At 36.3% G+C, this 24,774-nt stretch overlaps 1 protein-coding gene across 1 annotated transcript; it reads right to left on the bottom strand.

Moving 5' to 3' along the window:
* On the bottom strand, positions 1-24,437 carry CIBAR1 (CBY1 interacting BAR domain containing 1). Its single transcript, XM_082858980.1, is given in 9 exon segments — positions 1-100; positions 2,047-2,166; positions 7,012-7,125; positions 15,915-16,019; positions 20,132-20,152; positions 20,155-20,274; positions 21,240-21,308; positions 23,573-23,807; positions 24,324-24,437. Coding segments are annotated over 9 exon segments (897 nt in total). The 5' UTR covers positions 24,350-24,437; the 3' UTR covers positions 1-13.
* Positions 24,438-24,774: the final 337 nt, after the last annotated feature.

The raw sequence follows: 24,774 nt of genomic DNA, 5'->3' as shown, positions 1-24,774 counted from the left end.
TTACTTAAGAAATTTAATTTTCTTCTTCTGTAACATCTAAGTCTTCATCCTCTTCATCATCTTCTATTTGTTGATCCTTTCTTAGTCGACAGGTGGATACCTGTTAAAAGTTAAAACATTTTAAATAATACTAACTAAAAAATATTTTTACATGCTTGGTATCTTTTTTTTTTTTTTTTTTTTTGCGGTACGCGGGCCTCTCACTTTTGAGGCCTCTCCCGTTGCGGAGCACAGGCTCCGGACGCGCAGGCTCAGCGGCCATGGCTCATGGGCCCAGCCGTTCCGCGGCATGTGGGATCTTCCCGGACCGGGGCACATACCTGTGTCCCCTGCATCGGCAGGCGGACTCTCAACCACTGCGCCACCAGGGAAACCCTTGGTAACCCTTGGTAACGCCCTGATAGAGAAGTACACGTAGAACAAATATTTCAGAAAAATGTCTATAAGTAGTAATTTTTAGTAATGAAAATTCCCTATGAATTATTGTATCTTAAGGTTTGAAAACAGACGCAAAATTTTTTCATTCATATTATTTTTTGAAGAAAAATGTGAAATTAGCCATTTGATTCCAGTTGGGTACCAGTACTTCAATAACCGACTTTCAGAGAAAAGTATAGTCTCTGTATATTATAAATGTCAAAAAATATTTTAAGTTAAACAGTTCTTAGGTCACAAAAACAGGTATCTGAATGAAACTCATTAAAGGGATGGCAAAAACACAAGGATATTTCAACTAGGCAACTGAAATATTAAACTTTAAAAATAGTGTGATTTAAATGTAACGAGTTGAGAATCTGAATTCACTACTTGGCTTTAAGTCCTGACTGTTGCCACTTGGATCATCCTGCTTCAAACTTTTCTGAGGGTGATTATACCCAGGGGACATCTGGCAATGTCTGGAGACACTGTTGATTGTCAAAACTGGGGTGTGTGTTGGTGTGTTACTGGCATCTTGTGGGTAGAGGCTAGAGATGCTGCTCAACATCTGTACAATGCACAGGACAGTACCCCTGCCTCCCTCCCCCCCCCTCCAAATTATCTGGCTCAAAGTTAATAGTGCTGAGGTTGAGAAACCCTGGGATTATGTATTCTAAAGTGCTACACAGATCTTGGCTAACTTAGGTGATATTATTAGCTCTAAAAGGTCAAAACTCTGCATACTATAATACTATAGTACTATAATACTAGATTTATGGAATTTATGTGCAAGGCACTTAGTACTGGAATAATAAAAATATAATTTGATTAAGGGGAGAGATGCATAAATAAAAAGCAGTAAATAAATGCTTAGAGGAGAATCAAATGTAAACAGAAGGTACTGGGTCACACTTACCTGAAAGTTATATTTTGAAAATATTTTGCTAAATTTTGAATTCTGAAGGCTAGATATGAAAAAGGCCATAGCTTTCTAAATCAGGAGTTGGCAAGCTATAGCCCAGTTTGTGGCGTTTCTGTAAATAAAGTTTTATTACAACTACTGATTTGTTCATGTATTGTTTATGGCTGCTCTTGGTTGGGGCAGAGACCATATGGCCCACAAAACCTGCTATTTTCTGTGTGGCCCTTTAGAGAAAAAGGTGGTTGACCCCTCCCTGTTCTAGATACCAGGTACTTCAGGCTTTCTGGATATAGAAGAAAAGAAAATTGATTCTTTACCCTAAAGATATGTGCTTCTGTATCTATGATAATGTTCAACAAAAGCCCTTTTTAGGTATCATTTCCAGTAAGCTGTGATAGTGGGATTTAAACCCTAAATAGTTTGATTTCAGAATCTGTGCTCTTCCTGCTATACCAGAGAACAAATGTAGATCAGCATTTTCCTGTCCCTTCCACCTCTGCTCCCAAGTGTTCTGCTTCAGAGAGTAATATCTTACAGATGATAAAAGAATTAAGAGCCGAACCTAGTGCAGTCTTATGTTATTTTACATAAGAGGGTAAGAGAGGGTAAGTTATTCGAAGTCCTGTGACTTAAGGGAAACATTTTTAGTACTGAACAATTCCAAAGGCAGTAGCTCACATTCCTTTAAATTATGGTTTCTAGCTCACCTGTCCTGTTCCAGATACGCACTTAGCTGACAGTGATCTCTGAAGAGGTGACTTTGAATTTGCTCTTACGATATCTAAACGGGATGAATAATCTGGTGGATACAGAGAATTTCGGAAAACCTGTTGCAATGATAAAACATTATAAAGTGATACTAAACAATGGAAATCTAGAAAATCATGTTAAGTTCCCTTTAGTTTATCATGTTAAGTTCCCCCTTAGCTTAGAATTTTTTTAAGCAACTCCCCTCCCCACACTGGGGACAAAGTTTATTTATTGTAAATTTAAAACAAAAATCAAAAAAATAAAATATTTTAAGTTGGAAAGATGTAAGCTAAAAAATTCTATTGAACCACCTAAGATGATGACGGGCCCTGAAACAATCACTTAAGAGCTTTTGCTGGTGAAACATGAAAAGTTCCTACATTCAAAGAGTATGCAAGCCAGTGGGAAGACTAAGTCACAACTTTGATTCTTTCTGTTCTGCTTATCCTCAACTCTTTATCAGTTTAAATTCACTGATGGCTTTCATAGTACATCACAGAAGAGTAAATGGAGCCACTCTAATTTATGGATTCCAATCTCACTAGGATCTGGAATGCCATTGCTTGGCAGTAGTTCCAAATCTTACTGTGGTCTTAAGCTTCCCTACCTGTAGCTTTTCCACCATTTCTGTAACAAAGAAGGCAAGTCTGTCAGATGTGAATTTCTTCATATTCCCTCTTTTTTTCCTCAACTGTTCACCCTATCCTTTTCCTTTTTTTTTTTTTTTTTGCGGTACACAGGCCTCTCACTGTTGTGGCCTCTCCCATTGCGGAGCACAGGCTCTGGACGCGCAGGCTCAGCGGCCATTGCTCACGGGCCCAGCCGCTCCGCAGCATGTGGGATATTCCCGGACCAGGGCATGGACCCGCGTCCCCTGCATTGGCAGGTGAACTCAACCACTGCGCCACCAGGGAAGCCCCCTTTTCCTTTTTTAAAGCAAATGTCATTCTGATTCTCTCCAAGGTGCATTTTCCCTTTAGCGAAACTTCAACAAACAAAAGCTCTCTTTCTCCAGTTTTCCTCCCCCACAAACAAGATCCGTTAAAAAAAAAATTACTTCAAGGTATAACTTTACTTTTTAAAAATCTTCTCAAACATTCTACTTCATTTGTCAACAAACTACAATTAGGCTTTCCCCTTCCACTGAAATTGGTCTTGCTGTCAGTTACCAAAGTTGTCTTTTTGTCTTCAGCTGACCTTGTCCTGAAACTTCTTTTCCATGCATGCCATCACGAAACTCTTCATGTGCTAGCTGCTCTATTTCTTCACATCCCTTTTTCTACTGCATATACCTGAAATATTTTTAAAGGGTTTCCCTTAGGCCACGTTACCTTTTTTGACAACTTTCTCTGACTAGAAAACTTTGGCTCCTGACTATTGAGGGTTTAAATGCCTTAGGTGACATTCAAGGCTTACAATCACCCAAACCTACCCATTATACTTCACTTTTAGCATATATACCTATATGCAGAACATGTAATACTACTGTGACTTTGCAGTGCTGGTTCCTCAGCCTGGAATTTCAGCGCACTTACTCATCCTTCAGGAGCCAAGTCAAATGCCATCTTTTTTCTGCTTTCCCCTGTTCTCTAGTCAGTAGCTCCTATTGTTTATACCCTCAGTACAGGTTTATATCTCACTGTTTTGTAATTACATGTCTGTTTCTACAACTAGTTTTAAGTTCCTCTAGAGCAAGAAGCCTTGTTTTATCTTTGCAGTTCCTTCCAGCTTAAGACAGTAGCCTGGTAAATGAATGATGTTAACATGAACTTAATCTGGGTGTTTTGAGAAAAAACGACCCAAACTAGGGGATGTCTCTACACATTTCTTTAAACCTTAAAGAAGTGCAGGACACAAAAGGAATCAAGGGATGAAACTTAACGCAAGAGGTATGACTTGGTTTAACGGCAATTCAGGCATGCTAATAATTAGGTTATTGAACAGTTTACTGAGGACCCAATTATATTTTGGTGCCAGACATGGAACCTGGCATCCTGGTATGATATCAAAACTGGACGACTCAATCCACTGGTATTTGGAAGAAATATATTTTTGTTAGAACGACATTCCTTTTTAAGCTTTTCTAGCAAAGATAAAAGTGGGAAGTGGAAGATAATTTACAACCCTTGGGGTAAAAGTCTAAACCAGTTGAATATTAGTCTCCTACTGCAAAACAACAGATTTACAGGAATATTAATTTATTGGCAATAATGCATTTTCCAATATGGTCCAAGATCTCTTCTAGGAGTGAGTCTCAAGATCTGAAATATGCTCTGAACTGAATGTACAGAGGTGATCTTTTGAAGGGGAATATGGGCCTGACAATACTTTTTATGTGAAGAACAAATCAGGTAAGATGGTTTCTGATAACTAGATGCAAAAAATTAGCTGCTGCCTGAGTAAGTCAGGACTGCTATCTAAGAAGAACAGCAAATTATTTCTCTGTTCCTCTCTGCATATTTTCTCTACTTGTTTCCAAGAAACTTGTATTTAAAGGGTCCTTCCTCATCTTGGTAGCTATTTGATGTAATTTTACTTCGACTTGTCCCACACAACTTTCTCCAGACTGCTCTCTTCTCCTTTCCACAATTTCTGTATGGCATTGTAGTGATAGCTTAGGCCTATAGTTCATGACATCTCAGGACCTTTGTATACCTATCTGAGCTCTCTGCCTGAAAGCTGTTGCCACGTATCCTACTTATCCCTCAAACTTCTGATTAAGAAATCATTCTTTCTCTAGACTATTTAGAATCCTCCATCACATACACTTGCAGCACACTATATTTTTTCTTTATTTTTTCTTTGTATATTTTTTTCTTCTTCACATTATAAAACGTAAATAGTTACACAGTATATTTTTTAAATGTCTGAACTCCTTTTAAGTTTCTGCTTTTTTGACAACTTGGACCAATTCTTATAATGCTAAATCCTTGGCACTTAGAATGGTGTCTGGCATATAACAGGTGCTCAATAAACAGTTGATGAATGTACTTTTTATGAGGTAAGCACTATAAGTATCTCCATTTTACAGATGAGGAAGCTGAAGCATGAAAAAGTTAACTTGCTCAATACTGCCCCAACAGAAAAAATGGGGAAGTTCATACTCAAAAACACATCTACCACACAGCCCTGAGATCTTGAATTTTTTTTAATGAATCCTACAACCTAGCTAGCTAGCTGATGCAGAACAGTGGTAAGAGAAGTGGTAAAGGAAGTGGTGTGACAAAAAAGATATCTAGGACCTCTGGAATGAGAAGGAAAATCTTGGGGTCCAAAGGGCTTGAAGGAACTTTTAGTGACTTTAGTGACAAGTGTATTGGGTCAAGCGTATTAGAAAAAGGAGAATGAAAATACTTGTAAAGGAAACTTAAGTCTTGTAGGAAAAGCGAGGGATCAATTTTGAACCTGCCACTCAATATAGTGTTGTTTCTTGTAGGAAATGGTTCATGTCACTCATCAAGAACCACGCTTCTGGTAGTATATAGATAGGATAAAAACACAATGTCTATAGTCAAACTTCTGGGTTTGGTTCCCAGCTTTGTTACTTACTAGCTATGGGATCCTCTGGGAGGTTCCTTAACCTCACCATGCCTCAGTTTTCTCATCCACAGAAGTAAAGATAATACTTTTATTAAAGTTGATGGTAGCGTTAAAATAATACAATGAAAATGCATAGATCAGTAGCTGGTTCAAAGTAATCACTATATAAACATTTGCTACTTTTACAAATTACAGATAAAAGCTTGATCTATTTTTTAAAAAAATAGGATATAAAAAGGAGTAAAAATTTAGAAACCTTAGCTTTAGTATTTGGAGGGAATAGACACTTAAGAAGCCATCTATTAACAAACAGTAATAGAAATGATCATGTATGCTTAACTGAGGTAAAACTGAGATCAGATTTTGGCACTGGAAAATGTATATACACATACTAAAACACGTACTTTTCTTCATTTTGGCCAAGCTATTATCTGGTTTTACTGAATTCAAGTTTCTTGGAACCAGCAGAGTAGTGGAAAGTGAAGGCCCAGGGGATCTCTTTATAGATACTTCAGTTAAAAAAAAAATGGAATCTTCAAAATTATGAAATGACAGACACTCAAATTCTATCACTTATTAATACAAAATTCTGGTTATATCTTGAGAGTACGTGGCCTTTTTCACTTCTACTGTAGACAGAGTATATCTCGAATATTTTATCTATTTCAGCAAAAATACTTTGCCTTTTTTTCCCCTTTTGGAAGGTAAGATTGTAGGACATTAACTCTACAGGTGAGCTGGTTGAAACCAGGCTTTGATATTTAATTGCTCTAATGTTAGCTGGCCAGTAAGATTTATTTGCATTTAACTATCAGTACAAAGCAAACCTACATTTATTTCATAGCTTACTGATTAAGTCCCACAAAACTAGTTAGAAGCCAGATTCTGCTATTTACTAGCTAAGTGGCCAAGGGCAAGTTAAGTTACTTAAAACCTCTACACCTGTTTCTTTAGTTGTAAAACGAGAATGATAACAGTACCTACATCAAAGGAGTGAGTGAGAAAATGCCTGTAAAGCTTTGGGTGTTGTGGCATAAACACTCAAATGTTAGCTCAAATCAATAAATGCTATTTTTAGCACATGTAAGTGACATATCACTAGTCAAAATGATACATTATTTCATGTAATGGCTTTATTTCTATGTTTTACTAGATATTAATCCTTGGATTAATCCTTGGAACTCTACCATGGTTAATTTGAACAGTTAAAAAATAAATAGAAATAAATAGAAAGTCATACAGGTTCAGCTATTTGGAACTGCATACAATAACATCTAAACCATGTAGTGTTCTAATTTAAGATATTTTTACACAAACTAATGCTTTCTTTTAAACATTTCCATATCAATAGAAGAACTGAGCTTAGATGGACATAGTCTTACCTCTAAATCTTCTTCTTCATCAATCTTTTGTATATTTTGGTAGGCAGCAGTGTAGACCTCTAAAGCTTTGCCATGAAATAACATTTCAATAGTGATAAATTCTGAAAATATAGTCTAAAAACACAAGGATTTGAATTTAAACAATCATATAAACTGCTTCATGAATTTAGTAAATTTATTCCTTACTATATAGTCTTGGCATTTTATGAGATACAGAGGTGTCTGTTTTTCCACAGGGCAGATGAAGTACAAAAGATAACTGGAATAAAAATAGTTGCAAAGCCCTTCTGCAGCAAAACTTTCAAATTACACAAAATATTTCCTATCTTATTATTTACTTCCCTTTTTTAGTCAGTTCTTCTATTAGATATTTATGATTTTAAAAAAGATTTGACTAAAATGTATGTCATTATGTACTCTGTTGCTCAGTGCCTATAAGTATTAGCTAAAGCAGTTTAGTACTGAAGCTGTTTTTTTTAGCAACTCCAACTGATGTTTTAAAGAATGATTTTTAGGCAAGAATTCTATCCCATCATATTTATATGATCCTTGTATTCTCTAACCACAAAGGGATTACTTGGTAATAATGATATTCCTACTACTGATAATAGCACCGTACATTTGCATAGAGCTTTCCAGTTTACAAATATATGACTTGTCCAGTGTTGCTCACAGCTATAATGTTAAGACTTAGATCTGACTCTTCAAAGTTATAGCTCTTGCTCATTGTACTGTGCTGTTCTCGCTGGAATCAATCATTTCCTTTAAAAATAAACTACAGGTAAACTCTATGAGCATGATGATGACAACTTACAGTAGGGAAGGTCATGAGCAAAGAGAAATGAATAAAGATGTGCATGTTGATCTAAGCAGAGGTGAGATAATCGGTGGGTAGGGAAAGTATACAAGCCAGACAAGTTTTCAATAAAATAGGATCTATCCTTTTGTTATCTTATCCCTTATCAAAATAAAAAATCAGAGCATTAATGTAAAGAGAAGTGGGCAGAATAAGAATAGGATAGAAAATACTCAAGCACTGTCCTTTCAGGGGCAATATAGATGAGATGGGTTAGGCTAGAAGGCAATAGTCAAATACTCATTTTCCTTCATTTCTGTTCTCCTGTGTTAACCACCCAGATAGGAGTGGTCCTGCACCTTGCAAAGTAGCCATACAGATATCCCTTAGTGTCCTGTGATTTTTTTCCCCCCCTCTCCATTTCCATTCTTAAGGATTAGAAAAATATTTAAGGGAGAACTAACAGGCTTCTGATTGCTACTCAGTGGAAATAGATCTGTAGTTGAAAGTAACCCTTCTGAGCTGCCAAGCACATATGTAGGGCTAAATGCAAAGATTGGGCTCTGGGATAAATGACTTATAACTATAACTGACAATGACCTTTACTGTCACTTCATATAGGTCACAAAGTGCTCTGGTATACTGGACTGGCAACTGACTAATAAACAGCATTATGCCAAGGTGCAACTTTGGATTCCACACCAAGAATCTCCAGATAGGAATACCTTAGAGGTAGAATGGCTTTTGACTAGGGCTGGTACTTCTCTTGTCAGTCTTCCTAAGATAGTTGACTAGCTAGAAAGTAAGGGGTTAAGCTTAAATCGCTCAAGTAAATTGGGTATTACTCCTATTTTTAAATAGTTCTACAAATGAACATTCTAAATCTTTAAGAGACTGGCACACTATTTAATAACTAATGAAATCCAAACATTTACAGCCTTATTACACCTAAATCTGTAGGTTTAGGCTTAATTCAAGTCTATTCCACTGTGGTAACTGAGGAATATGGAAAAAATTCAAAATAATTTAAAGTATTTTTTGAATATTTGAATATAGTTATTAAATCCCTGATGCCAAAATCTCTGAATGTGATGTCATCTCTGAACTAACAATTTCTTAATAATAGCATTTTATAGGAGTTACATTCCCCTTAGCTCATAAGTAAGCCCTGAAAATATGTTGATATGTCTGTCACTGAAGAATGATACATTATTTTGGTTTATCCATATCCTCTGATAAAAGAATCTATTACACTCTCATTTGAAAAGACAGAGCTCAACATTGAGTCTGTTAGCATTTTGCAGTCTCAAAATTTAATTTCACTTAGTGATAGAAAACATTTTAAGAAGTAGCTTTAATTAGTAAATGGCTATTATTTACTACTTGGAACAATGAGTGAAAAATCACTCAAGTTTTGTGATACTTTGGTTTAATCCTTTATGGTTTGACCTTTTATTTTACTTGGAACATGAGTGAAAAATCACTCAAGTTTTGTGATACTTTGGTTTAATCCTTTATGGTTTGACCTTTTACTTCTTGACAGAACATATACTATATATCTATTTAAGATGGGAATGGCCCTGTTAACTCTTCTGTCAAAAACAGTGATGGAGAATCAGTGGCATTGCTAAGGCAGTATTCCAGACTTGGAATTTTTGACCCAAGAACCATGAAGCCTTAAGATTATCAGAGAGGACAGTTATATCCCTGAGTATAGTAAGGAGGAAAAACTACCAGTTATACTTTTTCTTTCTAGCTATTGATAGAATTTCATGAAACATGGGAAAATGGGCAGAAAGGAGGAGGATAATAGCAAGGAAGAATCAGATGACAACTGGTATAAGAAAGAACATAAAAACACTGTGTTTTTAAAATAAAATAATTTCAGTGAGTCACCAGAAAGGTGGTGGAACTTTGAAAGATCCATTCATATTTAGAAAAAATTTTCCTCAAATAAACATAGCTTTCAATGATCTCATGTAATCTGCTAATCTGGAATGGGTCAGTATGGTCAGGGACAGAGGCATTCACACATTACTTTTTTTTCCTCATTTTCAATTTTATTTTGTGTGACTAGAAGCCCATTTGGGTACGTACTTAATTTTTATTGGTGGGGGTGGTGGGGGAGCTAATATGAAATTCTCTACCCATTGGCAAGTATTCTGCAAAGCAGGTAGCCTAGTAGTTTAAAATAGGGGCTCTGGATTAAGATAAACCTGGGTTCAAATCAAGACGGAAACAAATCAGCTGTGTAATATTAAACACTTTGTTCTTCTCTCCTTAATTTCAACATCTTAGGTTTTGCCTTAAGGATTAAATGTAATCCAGGAAAAGGTACAGTATGGTAACTGGCTTAGAGTAAGTGCTCAGCACAAGTGTACTGTTTTTATTGTCCAAGTAGTAAACCAGCTAAATTAGAAAATGTTCCTTATCATAACATTAAAGCCTCCATCTGGTTTAATTAGAAAGCAGGATATTTAACAAAAAAGTCATAAAAGGTCTTGTTAATAATTTTGGCAAATGGGAAATGACAGCTCTCCAGAGTAGAGGCTATTTAATAAATGATGTCAGGAGAATTTTCTATCCATTTGAGAATAATAAAGTTAGACATCTACCTCATACCATAGGCAAAATACAACTGCATAAAATAAAATATTTAAAATATTAAAAAATAATACAAATACTAGAAAATATGAGCAAATAATTATATAATCTTGGGGATGAAAACTCCTTTCTAAGCATGACACCAAGGCAGAAATCAAAAAGGAGAAGATCAATAGATCTGGCAGCAAAAATAAGGCTTTAAGGTGGTAAAAACATACCATAAGCAACAAAATGGGAAAATATATTTGCAACAGATCTTCTCTTTAATATAATGGGTTAATATTCTCAATATAAAGAATTTTTACAAATTAATAAGAAAAATGCCAACACTCAATAAAAATATAGGCTAAGGTCAAATGTGAGTAATTTACTAAAGAAAAATGTGTCATTAAATATATGAAAAAATACTCTGCCTCAACAGTAGTAACTGTAGCAAATTAAGATGATACTGATTTTTCACCTATTAGATTATTTTATTATTAAAAATACTACTACTCGTCATTGTTACATTGGTGTGCTCATGTAAGGTTCTGCAGAAATGTTAACTAGTTAAAGCTTTGTGGACAGAAGTTAAAAACAGCTATCCAAATTGAAAGTATGTATGCTCTTTGAATGAGAATGCCACTTCTAGTAATTTATCCCAAGAGAATAACTGGACCAGAAAAAAGGCTGATGTTTAATGATGCAATGAGATCTGTAATTGCAAAAATAATCTAGATGTCCATCAATGAGGGCTGTTTAAATAAACTGATATATCCATATAGCAAAATACCATATGATGGTGCCATTATGGACAATATGGATCTTTGTTTCCTCAGCACAAATATATCCATGATATATTAAATTTTAAAAAGATGCTACATATAGTGTGGCCCCATTTAAATAAAACTGTATAGTGGTAATAATATTACCTTTCTCATAGGACACTGTGAGGAGGAAATGAGTTAATCCATATAAAATGCTTAGAATGTGTGACATAGTTAATGTCTAAGAAATATTTGTTGTTATTATTCTTATTAGTATATTTCTTGAGTATATTTCATAGAAAGAAAGTCTGGAAGGATATAAACCGAAACGGCTTATTTCTGAGCAGTGGAATTATTACATTTTTCTCAATTTTATGAAAAAAAGTCATGGTGATTTCATATTTATTTATAAGAAAAATAAAGTTACTAAAAATTAAGTTTTGAAGCTATTTCTTGCTCACGTCAGCGACTTTACCAGTACTGAATTCCTGTCCCTATCTGTTCCAGGAGTGACCCCTGGTCAAGATCGTTTTCATAGGTCAGAAATTCCCTTGACACCATATAACTGATGACTTTTTCCATTACATGGGAAACAAATAGGATTGTGACTTTTCTTCCACATTCTATACAACTAAGTTCATACCAGCTTTTCCCAGAAAGACAGATCCTTTGCAAGGTTCCTATCAAAAGTCTTTTCCTAAAAATTGTGCTACCTTACTAATTAACACTGCTGCTAAAATTCAGATGGACTTGTCAATTAAACCCCACCTCAAACACAGTTAATACAGTTATGAGCAGTGCTCACTACTGCCAATCATTTCTACCCCCAGGGAGGTTAAAGAAAGACCCAGAAGCTCTGCCTCCATCTGAAGCAGTAGCCTGATAACAGGTACAATAAGAATGTTCTTTAAAAAAAAAAATGTTTTGTGTCTGATTCTCCCAAAACATGAGCGGGATCAACAGTTTTGACTTTTCCAAGAATTTATCTCACAAACAGAGGTGTTTGTCAGACATGGTAAAATCAACATGGCAATATCTGAATATTGTTTTTGTTGGAAATAAGGGGGTGGTAAAGTAACCCTTCTGATTGATTTTCGAGGCTTTTGGGTACAGGATCTGTGCATCCCTCTTTATCATAAAACATCTCAAATGAGGCCTAACTTGGAAAAGGAACAATTTGACAGTAAGGAGGAAAGACATACAGAACAGAGATTCATAACCTTAACAGACTCTGGTATTAATCTCTGGAACTCATATTTCTGGGAGTTTGCTAGAGTCATGGGGGCCTGTATTAAAAGTGTACACTTTCACAGATGACATGATCTTGTACGTAGAAAATCTTGAGGAATCTGCAAAAAACTATCAGACCTAATAAATGAGTTTTGCAAGGTTGCAAGATATAAGATCAATGCACAAAAATCAACGGTATTTCTGTGCACTTGCAATGAAATCAAGTAAACAAAATTCCATTTACAGTAGCATCAATAATCATAAAATACTTTGGAAAAAGTTAAAGAAAAGCACAAAACCTACACTTTGAAACTTATAAACATTGTTAAAAGAAATTAAGGATGATTTAAATAAATGGAAAACCAGCCCATGTTCATGGATTGGAAGAATTAATCTTAAGATGGCAGTACTCCTCAAATTGACCTACAGATTTGATGCAATCCCTGTCAGCATCCCAGCTGACTTGTAGAAACTGACAAGCTGATTCTAAAATTCATACCGAATTACAACAGATCCAGAATAGCGAAAACAATCTTAAAAAGGAACAAAATAGAACTCACACACCCTGATTTTAAAAGTTACTACAAAGCACTGTTAATTAATCAGGACAGTGTGGTACTGGCATAAGGATAGACATAGATCAATAAGAATGGGAGTTCAGAAACAAAACCACATCAACTGATTTTCAACAAGAGTGCCTAGACTTCAATGAGAAAAGAACAGTCTCTTCAATAAATGGTGCTGGAACAACTGGATAGTCAGTCACATGCAAAAGAATGGGGTTTAACACCTTCAGTTCACATGATACACAAAAATTAAATGCATAAAAGACTTAACAATGAAAACTATAAACGTGTTAGAAGAAAACATAGGGATAGATCTTTATAATCTCAGATTTGGCAATGGATCCTTAGATATGACACTAAAAGCACAAGCAACAGAAGAAAAAGATAAACTGGACTTCATCAAAATTAAAAAGCTTTGTGCTTCAAGGGACACCATCAAGATAGTGAAAAGAACTCACAGAATGGAAGAAAATAACTGCAAAACATCTGATAAGGGATCTATATCCAGAATATATAAAGAACTCTTAAAATGCAATAAAAAAAGATAACCCAATTAAAAGATCTGAATAGACACTTTTTTCAAAAAAGATATACAAATGGCCATAAGCATCAGCAGGAAAATGCAAATCAAAACCACAATAAGGTACCACTCTACACCCACTAGGACGGCTATAATGAAAAAGTCTGATGAACAACAAGTATTGGTGAGGATGCAGAGAAATTGGAACCCTCATATACTACTGGTGGGAAAATACAATGGCACAGCCACTTTGGAAAACAGTCCGGCAGTTTCTCACATAATTAAAGACAGAGTTACCATATGAACTAGTAATTCAACAGGTTATATGGTTGAACTGAAATGAAATGTCCAAGAGAAATGGAAATATGTCTATACAAAAACTTGTCCATGAATGTTTATATCATTAGTCATAATAGCCAAAAGGTAGAAACAATCCGAAAGTCCATCAACTGATGAAAAGATAAACATAATGTGCTTAATATCCATACAATGGAATATTATTCCACCATAAAAAGGAATGAGATACTGATAGATACTACACTATGGCTAAACCCTGAAAGCATGCTAAGTGAAAGAAGCCAGTTACAAAAGCCATGTATTTTATGATTCCATTCATATGAAATGTATGTTCAGAACAGCCAAATCCAAAGAGACATGAGATTAGTGATGGTTGCTTAGGCTGGGGGTGAGGGCTGGGGCGCAGGAAGGTAAAAGTTAAAGTGTACTAGGCCTCACTTTGAGATGATAAAAATGTTCTAAAATTGAGTGATGATGGTTGTACATATCTGAACACACTAAAAACCACTGAGCTGTACATTTTAAATAGGAGAATTGTATGGTATATGAATTCTCTCTCCATTTTTAAAAAAGTAGGTTTTTTTTCCTGTCTTCTTTTTTTGTGACCACCACAAGACTTCCCTCTTCCAGGGTCATGATATAGCAGGCCAAGAGAGAAGCTTGGAAGCCCTTTTCTTCTCTGTGCACCATCCACTGTGCAGTCCCTTACTCCATGTCCTACTGCTTCAGGAAATCCCAGGTCGTAGGAATTGTAATTGGGAATTCTGCACTCACTGTCTCTGCCCGTTTTGTAATTGGTGATGCTCATGGGATTAAAATCACCTGTAGAGTTGGCCAGCATGCAGATGGAACACTGAAGTGAGCCTAAGATCAGAGACACAGATTGCCACGTGTAAAAGAGAAGTTTTTAGGCATGAAGAACAGTGGTAAAGTGAGGAATCAGGCTCCCAAGTCACTAAAGAAGCCCTTACTTAGGTGGCAATGAATCAGACATACCTCACAAGTCTCCAATCTCATTTTTCAGATTAAAGCCAATTATTTTAATCGTCCTTCCCTTCTCCCTCAATTTGAGAGAGGATGTCAGCAGTTGTAAAATGTAATGCCCTGCCCACACTCTTCTATGTCGGTAAAAGGGTTTGTCTCAGGGCAGCTCCTGAGGTGCACTTCCTGAGTAGCAATCTACACAGCAGAGTGCAGAGTGAATTGAAAGGCTTAATTTTTAAAATTTTTTTTTAATCTTCAGGACCAAAGTAGAGACGTTTGAGCCTGGCTATCAGAAAAATCAAAGTTCTGAAATCCTATGAAACTATGATAGGAAATTAAAAAAAAATAAAAGGGCAAATGAATGTTGTTTCATGGACTGTAGAGAGAAATGATACAATTAAGTGGCAGATAATGCCTATTTTATTGATAAGAACGTAACTTTTGAAGGCAGGATATTTTCTTTGTTAATAAGTTATTAAAATGACAAAAAATACTCTTCTTTAAAAGCTGTTCCAGGAAAATTTGCAGTGAGCCAAAAGGCATCCTTAGATGACTTGTTTTAAAGGCCATAACGTGATCGTAAGTAATCCTCCGAATCTTTCCAAGATGCCTATGAGCAAGTCACTGAAGACCTTCTCAAGTCCATGATCCTGAATGTCTACTGATGTGTTATAATAAGTCAATTCTTGTGACACCATACCATGGTGGATTCAAGTTTATGTGGTTAGCTACTCTTAATTATTTGATAATATGTAGGTATTAGAAACCTATAAGCTATAAAAATTAGTGATAGTGTATCATAATGGAAAGCACAGATTTTTAAAATACATAATTGGTTTATAGTTCAGACTTTTGGCTATGATACTTCAGAAAGGTTACTTGCCTGGAGCCGTACCTGATACATAAAAACATAATAAATGTCATTTTTCTGTGATTAACACTATTTGTAATAACATTTGAATATCTGGCCTTTGGTTGGGAATGGAGCCCCTTTAAATACCATTGTTTCCATAAGAAAATAATATTTGATATGCTTCTGTTTACATCTTTTTCACACAGACTATTTATGGACTAAAAAAATCAGTAATTTAAATTTGTCATAAATTTAAATAAAACAAGGTTAGAAAACATATTTTGAACCTTAACAGTTACTTTGTTACCTTTATATCCTTTATTTTCTGCTTTTCAAAGCTGTCAATAGTCTCCTCCAGATGGCGAGTTGTTCGAGCAGCATCCATTGTGGCCCTTTGTAATTCAGTTTCTGCCTACAAAAGTGTCCCCGCCAAAGTACAGGAAAAACTCAAGTCAGAATCCATTCGACTGAGTGTTTTTGTAAACGCTACCACTGCGGTACTGGCTTTTTGCCATAACAGCGTCAATCATTCAAAATATATTTTACCACATAAAGTAAAACGATCTATACGATAAGCACATGCAGAATAAAGAACTTCAAATCTTTCAGGTGACATGATTCATGATCTCAAACAAAAGAAAACAAAAATTCCTTCCCTTTCTGCATACAAAATCATTTTATTTCTATATCACCCTTGGATGATTTACTGTAAAACATTTTTCTATATTTTCTACTGCTTTCACATATTTCAGTCTCTGCCATTTATCATACTCTCCTTTTCTCCTCACTATCTCTCTCCCCTTTAACCCTTTCTCCCCCCAAATACTTAAGTATTTTCAATCTTCTAGTTCTCCAAATGCATGAAATGTTTCTACTTCTGTAATATCCTAATCAGGTAGAGTAGGATATACACTACAAATATTTATTTCAGCATGGATTTTCTATTTGTATATTCTTCTTATAAGCTAACAATATTACACTATTACTTAGTTAATGCTTATTACAAAAAATATATACCAGCAACTAATAAATTAGATGGAAAATCTAATACTTTCCTTCAAAGTACTCATACTATCTAGATCCATGTTGTACAATCAATACGGTGGCCACTAGCAACATGTAGCTATTTACATTTAAATTAATGAAAATCAAATGTAAATTAAAAAACTGGTTTCTCTAGTTGCCATTTCAAGAGCTCAGTAGCCATACATATAGCTAGTGGCTACAGTGCTGTAAAGTGCAGAACATTTCCAATCTAATCATGTATTTCTCTTTAAAAAAATCATCTCTTCCTTTAAGGACAACAGTTTGCCCCAAAATATTTAAAATTTTTTGTTAAACAATAACATATTTTTAAAAACATGGCCCAATTTTCTGATTAAACTCTTTCTAATAATGTTGTTTCCTATGTTAGTATTATGTTTACTCAGAAGTATCACATATCATCATCTTAATATTTACTCCATAGGAAAAATTTGCAGTTGTGAATCAAAGTTTTGTGAAACATAATATTATGACATTTAAGCCTTTGCTTTCTTTTTCAAGAAAATGTATAAATTGAAATAAGTAAAAAGGTTTACTATAGGGGTCCATCTCTTCACACATCACTTTATTACCCACCTGTGACTGAAATTTTTCATAAAGGAAAAAAATACATTTCAAATAGAACAATTTCTTCCAATAAATTAAAATCATATGCTATTATAGAATTATATCTTCTTGCAATTAGATTATACATTAATCATAACTTTATATTGATTATATACTCTTACAACTAGGTTATATACTCTTAAAACTCTTACAACTCTTACAACTAGGTTAACAACTAGGTTAATTTCAAGAAACTAAGCATTTAAAACTTATTTATATATATCTCTGTGTGTGTACATTTGCTATATAGGGTATAAAGTTTTCTTTAAATCCATGCAAACTTTTATGCTTTTAATCATAACCAGTAATCAAAAACAATTCTCTTTATTACTGATTTTCAGATTTTTAAAAATATAACTATCACAGGATTATGAAAAAATTTCTAACAGTTATGATGCATGTTAACCTTTTACTAATGAGAATATTCAAGCAGACTATTTTTCTAATACTGTTCAGTACATGTGACTTGTGAAATTCTTTACCGTGACTACTTACTTTTGACTTAACGTCTTTTCCCTCCCCGTTTATTGACAGTTTCATTTTACAATCTGGAAGGGTAGGTAGAGTTGGCTAAATTAGCAAAGAGCAGGGAAGCAGAAGCCACAGCTGGGACATGGGTATCTTAACCTTCTACCACACTCCAGCAACTATGATTCATTTCTTAGTCTCAAATCCTTTTACTCGGGTATAGCCACGTGCCCAAATTCGCACAGCTATTTTTAGCAAAGTGGATAAAGATTTCTGTTTTTTCCTTTTGTTGAAAATTCTTCAAAATCCTATAACACACCAATTTGGGTAGGAGATACTTTTGATTAAAATACTGTGATACAACTTTATGAGTAAGGATATCAGTATATTTAATGAAATTAGTCATGAGTGCAAAATGGCTTATAAAAGAGTGAGCCAGATTGGTGTTTTTCTGTTGCAAGAAGCTTTTTCAGAAGCCACCAGGGGCCTTAGGGGGTCCAGGCAGAACACTGGGATTCTTCTTTACCCCATCCTCTTATACCAGACCTACTCTTTTATTTTATATACTGAACTTTAATGTACTTCTTTTGAAGATCAGATGAATTTTAAGGGTCTATCCTGGTAAATATTCTATGATGCTATGATAGAATATCTGTATATTTATAGTGGATGCATTTATATGTAGACTGTCCTTTATTTTCTGGTTTCAGGTTGTCAAAATCCACTGGAGTCCTACACCTTTCCCACTGAGTGTGGCAATTCATCTACAGCCATAATCTATTCAGTTGCTGCTTTATCTCCCCCTGTGTGAACTCCTGACCTGCTCTGTCTATGGTATAAGACAGCCTCCTCCACAGCAGTGTTTACAGCAAAGTACCAAAGTCAGAGGCATCTGTCTTAGGAAGACATTTATTTCCACATCGAGTGTCCATAGCAATACCCCTGAATCAATCTTACCACCTCTTCAAGATTCCAGATGTGACATTTTTTCTGCCCTTATGTACTCTCCCCTCCTCCGAACAAAGCAGCAAAATTTTGACCTCTGGCTTGATTCTTAAAAACTGGTGATATTCCCTAGTCTCTGCCTTAGTCCATAGTTGTCAGTCAGATTTTCCAGCATACTGTAGTTTGTCTGACTTCCTTGAAACCCAGACTATAATCTTCAGTTTGTAGATCCCAGACATGTGGCTGCCCATTTTTATTACAAGGTTGGGCGTATGTATCTTTGGTCCAAAGGAAGGAGGACCAGGCTGTTGGTGCAGCCCAAAATCACTAATCAAGGGATTCCCCTCAGAAATGGAGGTGTTCTGGAACCTCAAATGTCCCCAAAGAGTCAATCCTCATGTGGTTTCTGGCAAAGGTGGGCTGTAAAAAACCTTAAGGAAGTAGGGAGGAGACACAAGGAATGGGAAAAAGAGGCAGCGGGATAAGTTAGTACTTTATATACAACTGCACCTATCCCAGTTGCTGGCAATTAGCCAGATGCTATTTTCTTTATTTAGTTAATTTATTTCTCTAACTATTTATTTATTTATTTATTTATGGCTGCATTGGGTCTTCGTTGCTGCATGTGGGCTTTCTCTAGTTATGGTGAGTAGGGGCTACTCTTCCTTGTGGTGCACCAGCTTCTCATTGCAGTGGCTTCTCTTGTTGCAGAACATGGGCTCTAGGTGCGCGGGCTTCAGTAGCTGTGGCTCATGGGCTCTATAGCGCAGGCTCAGTAGTTGTGGTGCACGGGCTTAGTTGCTCCGCAGCATGTGGGATCTTCCCTCACCAGGGATCGAACCCGTGTCCCATGCACTGGCAGGCGGATTCTTAACCACTGCACCACCAGGGAAGTCCCTGTTTAGTTTTGAACAAGCCACATTCTAGTTTAACAAATAATCATTCTGAACAGAAGAACCTTGTTACAGTAGACACTCGTATTTAGATCTGTGTCCAGCTGTGGACCTCAATCATACTCTTGAATCTCCTGAGGGTCTTTGGCTGGAAGTCATAATTGTGGTTTCACATAGCTGTTGTTTTTTAAGATGAAGGGAATTTTACCAGGAAAAAAATTATTGTTCCTTCCTTTTCTCAAATGCAGGGCTGAGAAGGCATTGATATATTAGGATTAATGATAGATCTTTAAGTTTATAATTAATATTTAGTCATCATTTATGTAAAACTTAGTATTTTGTATTCTTTATAAAAACATCTACACTTATGAGTGTTTTATATTTTGAATATCTTGTGGAAAACAACATAAGACTGAATTAAGTTGTGTATTCTCTTTAAAATTAGCTAACTTCCATAGTGAGAATTTGTGAATGCATGTGTTTCTTTTCAAACTTTACATTTATATTCTTTGCACATTTAAAGTAGAAATGCATAATTTCCATATATATTTACTTCTGTACTGCATACCTTACAAAATATCTTTTTAAAGACCCAAATTCAAAGGATACAATAACATGTCGATCAGATGGGTTTCTCTGACGTGTTCTTTCTAACTGAGTTAACTGTTTAGCTTCTCGATTCCTTGCTGTTAATGTTGCTTTGAGGTCATCCTGCAAACAGGCATTTTTTTTTTGTTAATAAAAATCTCTTATTTAAGTAGTAAAATATACACTTCTCTGTTTTAAGAAGGGAAGAACACTCCCTATTTGATCCAGGCATCATTACCACAGGAATTATTACTATTGCATAATCAGTGTGTGTCTTTTTGTGTGAGACTGTGTGCATGTGTGTAGTTTAATATCCTCTCAAATAATGACACAATTTCAATGCAAAACTATATATATATTTATATATATGTATATACACACACATAAAATTTTGATTGTGGTGGTAGTTACAGATGTATACACATTTATTAAAACTCAGTGTACATTTAAAACAAGAGCATTTTACTGCATGTAAATTATACCTCAATAAAGTTGATTTAAAAAACAGAACTTTGGGAATGTAATGTATACCCTGGTGACTAGAATTAATAATACTGTACTGCATTTTGAAAGTTGCTAGGAGACTAGATCTTAAAAGTTCTCATCACAAGAAAAAAAAATTTGTAACTATGTATCATGACAGATGTTAACTAGACTTATTGTGACCATTTCATAATATATACAAACATCAAATCGTTATGTTGTACACTTGAAACTAATATGTCAATTATAGCTCAAAAAAATTAAAAAAAAAACTTTGTCACATTCATTTTTAGTTTACATGTTATCGCCTGCTTTAAAACAAAAGTATAAACAAATTCATTTAGTAAAATAATTTCTGTCCATATGTTCTTCATGAATATAAATACTAAATATTTTAAAGTTTCCATAATAAACAAAACTGCTTTATGATGCTACAGTAGTATATAAAAATACTTCCTTATTCTCAAAGTTCTAAGAATGCTTCAGAGTGTGTAAAAAGAATGACTAAACACTACTCTGTACCTTTTATTAAAAGGACAGTTATTGGAAACCTCATATGTTTTGCCAGAATACCTAATAATAGTAGAAAAAATGAATTTACTTACTCGTTTCATTTTTACAATGGTTCCATAAGCTTTCAAAGGTTCAACTACTTTGGCTTCAAGTCTTTCAACCTATTGAAAATTATTATAAAATATAACTGAAAAGAAACATAGACATATCAAAATTTAAATTCTGAAATAAAACCTGTGCTGTCAAACCTGAACATAATTACTACACCGATTAATATTTGAAATTTTTAAAATTAAAATGTCAGTTACCTTTATAAATAAAAGAATAACCACCAGAAATTGATAAGACTCAGAACCTAAACTCAAATACATTAAAAACTGTTAAGCTGTGCAGTAGCAATAAAAGCTTTTGGTAAGTTTTAAGACACCTCAAATTTTATTGCAGCTACCACTTTCAGTGTGTTTAATACTTGGATGGATACTTTACATACATTATATCGGAAATGTAAAAGCCCAACCTTCCAGATAAGAAAATCAAAGCTGAAAAATATAGCATATTGGAAACATTTAAAACAACACAATCCTCAAAAGCAAAAAAGCCTACAGACCACTTAGAGAACAAGATAGTGTTTCTGAGCTGTTATACTGTATGGTGGATCTCTCTTTTATTTAAAATTAAACAGTTTTTCTTAAACATTACAATATTTATCAGATTTTGAGTAATTTCTCCTTTTACTAATAGCACTAGTGGAAGGCACTAAAGAAACAGATTTTTTTTTAAGGCAAGTATATAACTATAGCATAAGAAAAATAATGCCTGGACATTAAAATTTTCTTTTTCAGGATAGCTAATACAAGATGACATGTATTTAATTGTTTAAAATGAACATGTATTACTTTTGTAGCAGGAAGAAGGCTTTTTTTTGATGATACAGGTTTATATAATCAGTGAGTGTATATCACTTCATATTCATTTTTGTTTAGTTTCTATAAACAGAATGTATATGAATGTTTCACTTAAAAAATTTTAGGAAAATGGAGAAGATCAAGTTCTCATTGAGCATTTAAATATTAGGAATCCTAAAATCAAATCCATGAATACTCAGGATTATTTATTCCATTTCAAATAATCCATACACTGATTATTCAGTGTAAAGATTAGCCAAGTCTTTTTTTCTGTTCTCCTTTTTGTAGCCTACCTTTTGTTCATTGTTCTTTAGCACCTCCACCATTTGGTAAGCAAGTGAAATAAAAAAAACAAATGTAAATCAATTCAGTTTGCTATTTGATAAATAGCATAAAGGTTTTCTAGAAAGGGGCACTGAAATTATTGGCTAACATAGGGTTCTAGTATTATCTGTGAGTATAAACTACTTTTGAAACATTAAGTTCCCAGTTACACATAACTGAGAGTTGCTCATTACAGAATAAATATCACATGACAAGAACGAAACATTTTCCCCCAAAGTAGCCCCAAAAGTAATTACTACTCAAATTTCTGTATGATTAGCAGTTATAGGTTCAAAGATCATTATCTTCTTTTTGATTCTGAGGTTTTTTTGATAATTGAAATTTCTGTTTTAGGCTTTTAGAAAGGAAGAAAAGCACTGATGAGAAAAGTACAAAAGAAGCAATGCAGCTCTAATTGGGCAACTTCTGACAAGTTAAAAGTCAAAGTGAAAATTTCTGACCTGTATCTTGAATCCTGAAGTAAATATAAGTGAAAGTACTGATGAGGTATTAAAGTAAATGGGCTTTAACAATTTAAACAATTACAACACCACCTTCTTCCCTCCCCCCACCCCAAAGCAAAAAAAACCCAAACAAACCCACAAAAAAACAAAAAACTCCACAAAATTTCACTACTGGTTTGTAGTAGCAGCATTACTGGTTTGTAATACCATGGTGACTAGAATTAATAATAGTGTACTCCCCCCACCCCCTGCCCCGAGCCCCCCCCACCTTTCAATTAAACATTGGTCAACTTTCCAGAGCATGGAAGCAGCAACAAAAATCTTTTGTTCATTTACTACTTATTCACTCACATTACCACTTCCAACATCTTCCATCTCCATATATACTTTAAAATATACCTACCTGCACACAAGACACAAATCATGCTCCTTTTCTTGCCCTGGGGTACTACGTTTACTACGCCCTGCAAATAGCCACCCCATGGCCAAAAGTTGGCAAGTAAGGTGGGGACATTCAGTACTTCAAGACACCCTAGAGTTTAGTTTGAAAACGGTAAAATCACAGGAAGCGTCCTTTTAATAGACTTACGCAATGTTACCGACATGAAAAGGTACGTTTATCATCAAGAGTGTGTTCGCCACTGCAGTTAGGTAGATTACAAGTCTTCAGGGCTCCTCCGTCCACTACGTCAGGGCTCATTCATAACATGACGGTGTGACTTCACTCCATACCTCTGCTTGTCGATAATCCTGAAGTTTGGCAAACTCATCAGCAAAGGTTTTCAGGCCCTGCTTTAACTTCGGGGTCTCTGTAGAGGCATACACGTTGATTTCATTCACCAGGAGGTCTGCTTTGTCTCGCAGTCTGGCAGTTTTCCGCACATAAGCAGCAAAGATTTGGCACAGCTCTCCAAAGTGCTTCTCCACATTTGTGACAGCATCTTGCAGTTGTCTGGTTTGAGCATCCCTAGAGAAAAAGGTGACACAAAAAGCAAATCATTCTCATTTGAGATGAGATGGCTTCATCTTCACGTTAATTTGATTATGCCAACATTCCCGGGGTATTCTGCAGCTTCGACGGCGCAAACCTTCAAAGATCCCACCATCTCCCAAGGCCGATCCTCCTCTAGGTCCCCATTAGGGGCCTGGCCTCCACATCCCACAGTGCAGGCGCACGAAGAGGCCTGGCTCCGGCCGGCGGCGCCCCTGCGGGGTGGCGGCTCCCGGGGCAGCTCCGCGCCATGCTGCCCGGGCGCCCGGCTGCCACCCGGCGTCTGCACCGCCCGCGGCAGGGCGGGGGCCGGCGCCTGGGGACCGTGAGGGCCGGCCACCGGGGAGGTAGGCCCCAGAGCGCGGCGGCTACTGTCCAGCCCCCGGCCCCGCGCCGGAGCTCGGCCCGGAGGCCCACGGAGGAAGGCTCCACTCCCCCACCCGAGCCCTCGCGGGTGGCGGCCCTGGGCAGCTGCGACCCCGGGGCTGTTACCGGTTTTCCAAGCTCCGCCTCAACATCTTGCCTCGCGCACGGTCGGAGACCCGGGGCTGCGGCCCAAAGACAGGGTTTCCGAAACGCCCGGGCGTGCGCGGGGTCGCGAGAGCCCGAGAGCCCGCCCCACGCGCCGCCGCGGCGGCCCCGGCGTTTCCACGGCAACGCGGCGCGCTCCCGCGCGGTCGGCGCCGACGTCTCGGAGCGCGGAAGCGAGAGAGGTGCCCCGGCACCCACCCGCGCCCAGCGGCCGGCGCGTCCACCTGCGCGCTCCTGCCCGCGCGAGCGTCTGGAACGCGGCGTAAGGCTGGGGGCTGCCGGGCCTCTCCGCGTCCTGCGGCAACCCGCCACTAAACTCCCGCCTCCGTCCCTACGTGCTGGACTGTGAGCAAAGTTTGCAGGAGAAAAGCGGGTCAAACGGTAACGAGGAGGGAGGGAAAACTGGAGGCCA

Source organism: Leucopleurus acutus, assembly GCF_964270905.1.
Source record: "Leucopleurus acutus genome assembly, chromosome: 17".
Classification (NCBI taxonomy): Eukaryota; Metazoa; Chordata; class Mammalia; order Artiodactyla; family Delphinidae; genus Leucopleurus; species Leucopleurus acutus.
The sequence above is the reverse complement of the archived record's forward strand: the minus strand, read 5'-3'. Positions and strand labels throughout refer to the sequence as shown.